The sequence below is a fragment of the Varroa destructor genome, unplaced genomic scaffold (genome assembly GCF_002443255.2).
Source record: "Varroa destructor unplaced genomic scaffold, Vdes_3.0 BEIS01000005.1, whole genome shotgun sequence".
NCBI lineage: Eukaryota > Metazoa > Arthropoda > Arachnida > Mesostigmata > Varroidae > Varroa > Varroa destructor.
The window spans coordinates 281,810-292,456 of record NW_019211458.1 but is presented as its reverse complement, the minus strand read 5'-3'; the positions used below and the strand labels follow the sequence as shown (position 1 = coordinate 292,456).

At 38.8% G+C, this 10,647-nt stretch overlaps 1 protein-coding gene across 1 annotated transcript; it reads left to right on the top strand.

Annotated features, from left to right (window-relative positions):
* Nucleotides 1-54: 54 nt before the first annotated feature.
* On the top strand, nt 55-4,700 carry LOC111252046 (uncharacterized). Its single transcript, XM_022809389.2, has 4 exons — nt 55-158; nt 2,924-3,110; nt 3,462-3,528; nt 3,638-4,700. Exons 2-4 carry the CDS (start codon nt 2,926-2,928, stop codon nt 4,508-4,510), a joined length of 1,125 nt encoding a protein of 374 aa, XP_022665124.1. The 5' UTR covers nt 55-158; nt 2,924-2,925; the 3' UTR covers nt 4,511-4,700.
* Nucleotides 4,701-10,647: the final 5,947 nt, after the last annotated feature.

The window sequence follows — 10,647 nt, the reverse complement described above, 5'->3', positions numbered from 1 at the left end:
AACTCAAAGTGACTACATAACACGTGGAAAGGGCATTGGTGACAACCATGAAAGGGAGGTCTGTTTTGAAAAGTCAGCGCAATCGTTTAGTAAGAAGCTATATCTAAAAGAGCCGACATTACGCCTTTCAGTATCAAACGGCCGTGTGGTGGGTACAGGTATGTACTTTAATAGTGACAATGATGATGTTATATATTTGTCACCCCGTCTCCTCTTGAGCTTCTGGCTGACCCTGTCCAAATAGGGGTGAGTCAGGGAAATTGCTTGGTTGGAAAACAGTGTTTGGTTAAATGCAATAGAACATAAAGAAAAACATTGACACTTTGCCGCCTTTCAGCAGTCAAAATCAGGTCCAAAATCGATTGCACAAAGCTACGCCTTTTTTGCATGTCTGACATATAAAGGTAGTGCCATTATGACACACGTTATATTACACTACTATTTCTCATTCCTGTATTTATCTATTTTGTTTTGAAGTTCCCAATATGATTCCTTGTAGACCTGTAGATTGTTATTGCAGTTTTGCATATAAAAATGCCATAAGCAACTGACAACCTCTTTCGCTGGAAAAATCAATGATACCAGAGAGGCACAACAATTTCATACAAAATATTTCTGTTTGCCATGCGAAATCCTCTTTTGGCTCTAATTACGACTATTTCCCTGTTTATATACTACCAAAGGCCATTCTTATAATAATATATATCCTTACAGGTAAAAACAAAATTAGGATAGGTTAAAAGATGACCAATTAGTTTTGTTAACAAAACGACCGATATGAATAGACTAGTAAGTTTCACGCGTGGTGCTGCCGTAACTGTAGTGAAGCTCAGTTCCGAACTGAGATCGCCTCATGTGCCGTTAAAATCAGTAGATAAACACGCTTTGTACAGCACTATTACGACGATTAATATTGAAAGAAGCTCTTCAATTCTAATGTGCGAGATCTGAATCGAAAGACAGGTGTATTTAGTAGTATCAGTTATATGTATTTACTTATCTTCATTATTTTATCGCACGTCTAATGTAACATGTGGTGGCGGCAGATTTCTACTCGGTCATCGAGCGTGGTTAGACAGAACCAATTTTGCTTTCGACAAGAACATTATTGGACACTAACATAAATAAATGTTACATCGTTAAAGCGTCATTCGGATTTGGACTGCATAAGTTAGCAACTTGCGCTTTCAGACATTTCTTCGTAAAATCTTTGTGGGACGGATCGAACTAACCTAGCTAGCTCCATTGGAAGCTTCACACATAACAGCACAAAGCTTATTTTACGTGCTAGAACTACGATTGCTGCCGCTGTCATTGTTTAATCAAGCATTAAAATTGAAAAGGGTAATATATTTGGTAATTTAAAAGGAAAGTAGAAAGCGATGATCTGTCACTCTCACAACTCCGGAGTGGACACACACAACGGTTAGCTGTAGAACTAATTAATTCGGGCAATAGCATAGATGCCATTGTGGATGTAGTTTCCGTAAAATATAACAAGGGTTTCATTTATTTGACTATTATTGGCCAGTACAAACACTATCGAGATATCCAGGGGATCAATCATTTAACACTGTTATTGGTTCTGCTACTGCTGCGGCTGAGAACAGAACTGATAATGGGCAACAGCCATCAAATGACATTTTTTTTTAGCGGCGATGCTTCTGCAGTTAGCTACCTAAGATATAGAAGAAGAATCAGGTATTAATATTAACGTGCTGTTTATATCCTGTTATTACAGTATGATATGATCAGATAAAAGCATAACGTCAACCGTTAATCATCCTTCATAGAACCCGTGTAAAGCTAATAGTAGAATAGAAATAATATTGCAAACAGTTACAGAAACACTATTCGTCAACTAACAGGATATTTTACAAAAATTTTTCCTTAAGCCTTTGTCGGTAAAGGTCAGAAAATTGCCGTTTTAATTAAGGTTAAATAGCTCTATGTCAAGCGCATCTCTCTCTAGCAGCGGCTTTGTGTGTGTTCTTCCTGTACTTATTCCTTAGATTAATAACTGCGCCTTCCGCACCGCGTCTGTTAGCTCGCATTTTTATTCATTTACCTGCACGTACATTATTAGCATCAGCGGCTAGCAGTACAATTTCAAAGATATTAGCTATTTCAAAGATAGAATAGATTCGAAAAATTCGAAAATAACAAATGACAAAAAAATAGTATAAGTCCGTTACAAGGCATCCTACCGTAGAGCACTTCAGCAAACACGCCGTGTAACCTAACGTTTGGCCTGCTAAAAATAATATGCTATTAATTTCTATAGTTTCACCTTAGATTTTGTTGCGATCTCTACTATTTTCATTTTTATGATGTTTTCATGTTATACAGCTCTAGTTTGAATAGCGATCAAGTTGTGAGCTGCGATACGATTCGTCAGATGTTTTTGAATAGTCCGCAAATCAGGCAGATGTGCCGGCCAGTACAGAAATGAAACTTTAACATTTTGAGCATCGAGTTTTTGTCCGATTAACATTGTCCTACGTATTTCATTCAAGTGTTAGTAAATAATATTGTCATTTAAACTCTTTGGGCTCACCAAAGCAGGATGATTTTTCTGCATACCTAGTGCTAGTCTTAATCTTAATTAAGCATTGGGATGACCCGGGGGAAGCCAAAGTATCCCTCTCGATTTTCCGCTACTCAAGTCTGTCTGTATTGCTGCAGATATCAAACATCGACCATCACGGTCGTCATAATTATAGGGAAATCACCTGTGACGCAGGTAACGCGTGTTGTCTGTACCAGTGTAACTGTTTAGCAACGTACAATTCCGAGTGCAATAGAGAATTTTACTGAAAATGTACGAATAATTGAAATACCAAAAACGAAGTAGAAAATCGCTTGCAACTTTGCAATAGAAGCATCATATCTTTGTGGGGCAACATTTTTTCATCACCTTAAGGAATGGTGGTAGAAACGAAACGTCGTATTCTAAACTATCACCGGAACAACGTTGAAGCGCGCCAAGAATTGAATATCCAACCACGTTGGAACTATGATATAAGCCGACAGCTTAAGGATCTTGAAACGCGTCAAAGATGGACTAAAGCACGTGCCATGGGCCGAGCTCAGCACGACAGCGTCGGCCGGTCAGTGTCCATCTGTTTATAAATCTTGCGAGGCGACCATGTTCATGCTAGAACCATTTGGAAAACTCAGATATGGAACAATACCTGTGTGAAAAATCATCCATTTTATTTCATGAAATTTAGCAAATGTAAAACGTGACCTCACTGGATACGCTCCGGGAAAGAAACAGTACAGTCAAACACTAAGTTTCAAATAATAGTGTACATAGACAATTGTGAGGCCTTACCTTTCGCATTATCGCGGTCGAAGTCGAGTGGATTCAGGCTTGCTGTTAAAAACTGCATAGTGTTGCGTAGATTGGTCGCTAAATCTTAAAAGCCATTTACCTGTAACCTTCTATCCTATTTCAGTAAAACAACTAAACCACGTGAGAAACAAACGCCAGCAGAAGATTGTTCAAAAAGGCACAGCAAAAAGGTATTACTTTTGTACTTAGAATAGCCGTTTATAATTATAGAGCCTCTTCTGCTATTGTGTATATAATAAAGGCGTACATTGTGGAACTTTTTGTTGAAATATTCTTCAGGAGGGTCGGAAATGCGTTGAATGTCAGAAGACGAAAGTGTTATGTAGTCGGAATGCTGGCTGCACTAGTAGGCCCCATAAGGACGGAATTCAGGGGAAGGGCCTTCAAAGCACATTAGGAGAAAGCATTAAACCATTAGGAAATGGCGGTCGTTGTTGTTCCAAAGAGGTATTCGACACACGACGTTGGGATGAAGCTCATAAACTGAAGGAGTGTCATTGTAAGCAAATGAAAAATCTCTACAGTCAGTCAAGTTTCATAGCAAAAGTGATTAAAAAGGACCCAAAAAGAAACGACACGCGCCCACATGGCATGTCGTACCATGAAAAGGGGGTCGTTTCAGACATCCTGAGGACCTCTCGCATGGATGATAGTGATACGAAAAATGACTGCATTGTCTTATATGAAGACCTTCAGCAGATACCACAAATGTCATCCGGGAGAGTTCGCATTGAAGTTATCTACTCAAAAGAGCAAATAAAACGATCCCAAAATACAGCTCAGGTAGGCGAGGGCTGTAGTGGGAGAGTTCTCTATATGGACGATGTAAGCTACGTGAGTCCCAGTCTTCACGAAGATGCACAGAGATGTCAATCTTCAACAGTTACTGGACTACACGGAATTGCAGATAAGGATGATCTGCGTGAATTTTTTAGAAGACCCATGAAACCCGTTCTAGATAAAGCAATTCATGAAAGCAGAAGAAATTGTAGGTCTACACATAGTCTTTGTCAATCTAAGAAGCTTGCAAATTTCATCCCACATATAACGGCGAGCCGAGTTTCAGAGAGTGCGTCTTTAATTATACTTAATCCAGAGGCGCTTAAAAATATATCATTCACACGTTTTTGGCCTCCTAGTACCAGAAACTGAACGCAAAAGGCAGCGATCTTTCTTCCTAGCGTCTTGTAAAGAGCACAGTCTATGTATTAGAATATAGTAATGTTGGGACAAAGTAAACATGTAAGCCAAACCAACTTACAGTACCGGTAACTAATGCCCCAATAGCAATTATCTGATTGAGATTCTACTAATATTAATAATAAACATACACCTGACAATATTTGGCGCCGTTGGTAATTATAATTTACTTCCTCTACGATCTGATAATTTTTTTAAACATTTAAAAATCGTTGGAATATAGTCGTAATAAATAAGTCCATAAAAAACATTTCACCATAATAATAGTATCATTTCCTGTATAAAGCAAACTGTGGTTACAACGCTTCTGACTTCTAAATGACTGTATCCAAGCGTAGGGTGTCATTACGCTGTGAAGAGGCTAAGATCGGAGATGATTTTAGAGATGCGTACACTTCGTGGCTTTTTGAAGACTAAAATCAATCCTCGAAGCACATACAAGTCAAAAAAAATTACCAGTATAAAAGATGCCTTCGTAATTTGTCAGTAAATACAAAGTTCCTTGATCATCACTTTTTTTAGGACACACATAAAATTTCCAATTGATGGACACAGAAACGAGATATCCCTTTCCAGCTACGAATATGACTTTGTATGTTACGCTAGGTAAGAACTCCTTGGCATCTTCCGAAGATAACTAACGTAATACCTATCTAAATGTTGCGTTTACAGTTTACCTAAAAGGACATTAGCGTCCCAACCTTTAAGGTTTTTCATTCTTGGCAGTATTAAACGGCGCGCTCTATAATATATCGAATTCAATTGGCGGGAATTTGAAGGATTATTGCGAAACAAGTCATTTTTTCACATCCTGGCTGTGAGCAACCCGTTCTGAGAGGTCATTCGGTTTTGGCGATGTGCGACCGAGAATCCGGTCCATCGGGCCGACAAGTAGCACATTTGCGATATTCGTTTATGCTACATGTTCAAAATACGTTGTGCATATATCCCAAAATGAATGATCATATCCTCAAGTGGAAGCTTCTTTTACAGTGGAAACATTTATAGGATTAGACAGCTCAGCCTGGGTAGCATTTGAGTCATTCGGCCGGCAATCTACATGGTATTAATCATAGCTACTCCGCATCTATTAAAAATGTATCCCTCGTGGATCGCGAACTCGACGCAACGATTTGTCCGCTTCGTTTTTTCCAGCCATTATTTATTATAGCCGCTCGCGTGCAGTAAAATTAACCGTTTATTTCGACAAACATCTGCTCCCACTTGCTAGGACACTTGGTCGCCAAGGGGTCAAAACGACATCTCAGGTCCTCGATGAGCAGTACTAGTCGGTTCCCTAACATAAAATGTTAGATAACATGACGACTGTAAAATGCATAGTCACATTTTGTATATTACTCCATTAGCCTATCCATAAATATTTATATAGGGACTGATTGCAAAGAGAGTTCTGTTCAACGAATATTTTTTTTGTAACAGAGGCTCTTTGTTGGCATGCATTGTCAAAAAAAAAGTTTTCAGTAGCTTAAATGACTTAAGTTAGGCTCCCATTTATCTAAAAGAAGGAGATAAGCTTAATTTCAATTGAACTTTATTTATTCACCTTCGCTAATAGTAATCAAAAAGCTCTAAAATGCAGGGCACCAACACAATATCTAAATATTAGAAGGAAAATATAGATTTGCCAGATGCTCTTAACATCATACCAAAGAGCAACTGGTGATATGATATCTATCATAAATACCCTGCATATGGAGTAGACTCGTGACAACAGGGTTTCCTGCTGAATCTATGGTGGAATCCACGCGGATTGTCATGCGGTGGTGCTTCTTTAGCTGTATTTAGTCGTTTTTTTTCACTCGTCTTTCCGAAAAGAAAAAAAATCCCACCAATACCCGCGAATTTTTCTGCCAGTTCCTAAGGTTTGTCTTGAACGCCTCAGTTGCTGAGAGCAATGACGTAGATCTCCGCACAGCAGTGGCAAGCCGACTAGGAAATACGCGAGGTGGTTTCGAATCACTACGTCTAGTCGTAGTAATCCTTTGACGAAAAAGGCCTTGACAGTGTCTAGTTTTTTAATGTTTTCCACCATAAGATGTTCCCAGATGACGCGTATCGCACACGTCGCGATCGAAGTTATCTTGAAGTTGAGTAAGCTGAGGGCGACTGCAGGGTACAACCGAAAAAGAGATTTGATTGTCTATATGGCCAACACTGCCTTTCTGCATCTTTCGGTGACGAGGGCAGTGAAACTTCTGCCGTTGGCGCGGAAGAGCAATCCCAAATGCAGAAATTGGTTCATGTAGGCAAGAGGCAAGCTGGCGAGGTACGAGGTGCCAGTGGCAACTGTGCTGTCACTTTTTCTAAGCTCTGCCCCCCTTTTGGTCACGTTTATGGCCAGTCCCAAGTCTGTGATTGTCGCTTGTCGCTCGCTGCACTAGAACCCTGTTGATTGTACAAGTTAACTTCACCTAATTTATTCGGCCTTTTTATTTGATCAGGAATCCTTTCAGCAATATGGAAGATAAATTTGAGCTTAATTGTCACCCTAAGCCAGGCCGGTTGCCCGTGTAAAAGGCGGGGGTTCGGCCACTCCATCGTTGATGGCTGTTTTGTTCCCGTGCACAATCGCAGCGAGAAGGTTGAACATATTTATGGCATTTTTTAGAGATCAATTACAAGGGAGCATCTGTCACCTGGGATGAGAGTGCACCAGGATGTAAATACTTCGTAATACTACTTGGAACAGTGCCTCAACGGCGGTGCGTTTGACCTGATTCTTACAAATTTTATTTGTATCATAAACTCTTCAAACCCTTTTGGGCTTAGTTTGAACCACACATGAAGTTTTAATGCGGCAATGGTCCTGTAAACTTTTGGGCTTGAATACGGTAATATTGAATTAAAATCAACCCTTCAGGGAATGTTTGTTCTTTCTGTTTTTATCGTAGGCACTGCTTGAATATAGCCTCTATTCCAGGCAATATATATATACATATACAAGAAGAGGCTTATTATAGGTCATGGTAAGTCCTTCGACGTACAGTAGATTTTTTTCGCGTGACTGCCGCTTCATTGTTCCCTTTTCCATGATTTCATTTCTGAAGCTTTCGGTGTTTGAAGCCTTCAACGAAACGGTCCTTTTGCTCACACATACACAATCGCAGATTTATTATTCGGCCCACTGTTAAACGTATTAGTAATGCCACATTCACGCGAGCACAGTTGCCTTCCTCTGTTCGATATATTCACCATTCAACCACAATTTTCGTATACGGTAATATATTTTAAATGAAAAGTTTTTGAAATTATCGGTTTGCGGCTGAATTTGGTACAATTCACGCTACAGTCGTACTCAATTTGTATAAAGTAAATATTTGCTATAAAGATAAGAATATTCTTATATACCTATTTTTTTTTTAATATCTACTCATCAAACGACGGGAAGTTATTGAATTTTTCAGCATCACTATATGATATTGCTATAGAGTCGTACAATTTTATAGCAGCATACGTTACACTTATGACAATCCGAGTAACACTATCTGCGTGTTTCTGCTGGTATCGACGGTCTACTTTGAGTTCAGATGATTTCTGATGACGGTTCTTGATGATGGCCGGGTGCCTCGTTCTTTGCTTGTTCGCAAAACAATTCATTATGTAATGTATTTCCTTATGCTCCACGTACTTATGACAAGAAGTTAGGTACGCTTATTCTCACTGTTAAATCTCTTCTGGAGGTAGCGCGTTACGATTAGGCTGGTGATCAACAAGTTTCTAATATGACAATTGCGGTTCTTCTGGACGATTTACAACCATTTAGTGTATCAAATCTTGCGCTGATGGAAAAATGGCATGATTATATTAAAATCTGGTGTAGTAATTTGTATCCTCTACGCTGAATGTTTGGTCCTCGTTTGAGGCAGCTAAGAGAGTTTTATTAGCTCGTCGTAGTGGTCAACGTCATCACTTCTACAAGGACTACATGTAGCAATGAAGAAACTCATGTTAATCATCATCGTAGCATGGACGCTCTTCGAATTAGGCTCTGGCATGTACTTGGCCTGCATTTGTCGGCCACCTTTCAAATCGGCTTCATTTTTGTGTCATACAATTTACGAAGTAGCTGTGGTTTTTATTAACTTCACTTGAAATTGATTGTTGGCGATTTTCTACTTAGACTAACGAAGCGCCGAGCCGTCTGAGCAAAAAACACCCTAGAGTGTAGCCATTTGACTATATCCATAAATATCGTAAAAAAATGTTGTACTTACTTTATTTGTTATGCACAAAAATAAACATTTATCAATATACTTAGTTTAAAAGGCAATCTCAGATGAAGTATGATACTTTAATTGTAAGACAATATTTAGAGTTCCTTGATGTATTGCACAAAAAGGTTCACTATGGTAGATGTAGGTATAGAATGTTCATCTTTAGAACAATATTTCAGAAAATGAAGACCAAATAAACTTTCGAACTGTACAAATCGTAAATACTATGCCCCTTATATAATAGAAGTATAAATTATTTGACCTGCTAGCAAATAGAAATAAGATTAACGTCGCGTACTTGTTTCCGGTAGAAGTACATTGTGATTGCTCCAGTCCTGGTCCTTTAAAGTGCATTGCTTTCTTTTTTTATACGTCATTACACAAATTTAATTCTTAAAACGATTGTTTCCAACTTTAATTGTCCTCTGAACATATGCTTGAAAACAACTAGACAGGCACACTTCAAAACAATTGAGCCCTTCATCGGGTATCAGCCCAACGACAGAGAACAACGACCCGCGCAGGCTATTTTCAGCACCCAGCATTACTATGAGACATTTATTCAGGTAAAGGCGTTTCTGCTTTAGTCCAACCGCCGCATATCTGATATGCAAAATATTGCAGACGTTCTATTTGTCTAAGTACCAAATAATTGCAGTGGCATTTTCCCACTATTAGAGAGCTTCTTGTATTACAAGCTTGTCCAAAAATTACGTAATGTTACGTAGTTCTAAAATTAATGTAACATGTACATTAAACTTAACAGGTCAAAAAACCTTTAAAACACGATGAAATTTGCTGAAAGTTTCTGGATGTCTACGACTGTCGTCGCTAAATAAGTGAAAAGAAAAGATATCATTGAAGCTCAATGATTAAATTTCTATCTCTTAAAGATGAGAGCGTTGCTGGAACCTATCGAACACTAGCGAAATTTCTGGACAGAAAAAGCTTCAGAAAAACCAACAGTTATTAAAGTAATTTTAATATCATTATTAAAGTGATTTTAATAACGAAAATAAGAATGTTGAAGGCCACGGAGACGGTGACTATCCTGCATGATCCTAAGCACAAAAACGAATCGCCATCACCTGATAAGTTTTTGAGCGAAAGAGAGCATGGTCAGTGCGCTCCGTGTAAACTTAATGTGAAATTTCTTCGAAAATCGTAACGAAAACACTCAAGGTTAGCAAAAACGTAAAACTTGGTTCCTCACAACCTGAATCCAGGACGAATGAAAACACGCGTACTTTGCGCAACTGTTGCCAGCAGAAAGCGACATCTAGCGGATCGTAGCTATCGATGAAACATGGGTTAGCCTGCATGGTCCATTATAGAAGTGAGAAAATGGCACCGAACAACAAGAAGAGAGGTAAATAGATTAGGGCATAACATAACTCGCAATAGTTAGCAAGATCTTTATTTAGAAGGAAACGGCCAATGCTGCCGTACATTTAACACTTCGAAAAAGCTCCATAAATATGCGGTTCAGGGTGGTTTTCTGCAATCTCGTCGCCAACTTATGGAAATAACTGGAGAAATCTATGGAGAACTGAGCGAATGCTCCAGCACCCATATATTCCAGAATCACGATATCGACTGCCTCTTGGCTCAGAGTAGGTAATAAGCAGTTCAAATAGGCTACCCATAGCGAGACTAGCTGGTCATGCTAACCACATATACATAGCAGTTTAGAAAAATCTCAATCTTTAAATTCGTTTGGTAAACAGTGAAGGAAGCTACAACTAACGTAACGAAATATCGTTTATGTTTAGCAGATTTCTAACTCTCTATGCAAAAATTTGTTCCATTCCATTTCACATTCTATTGACTAGCCAGACCAATTCTATAGATTTA

Excerpts from the sequence above, each read along its gene's own strand:
- LOC111252046 (XM_022809389.2), top strand. The coding sequence starts at position 2,926 with ATGGTGGTAGAAACGAAACGTCGTATTCTAAACTATCACCGGAACAAC. Across the intron at positions 3,111-3,461 it reads CAGCACGACAGCGTCGGCCG|TAAAACAACTAAACCACGTG; the intron begins GTCAGTGTCCAT and ends ATCCTATTTCAG. Across the intron at positions 3,529-3,637 it reads CAAAAAGGCACAGCAAAAAG|GAGGGTCGGAAATGCGTTGA; the intron begins GTATTACTTTTG and ends AATATTCTTCAG.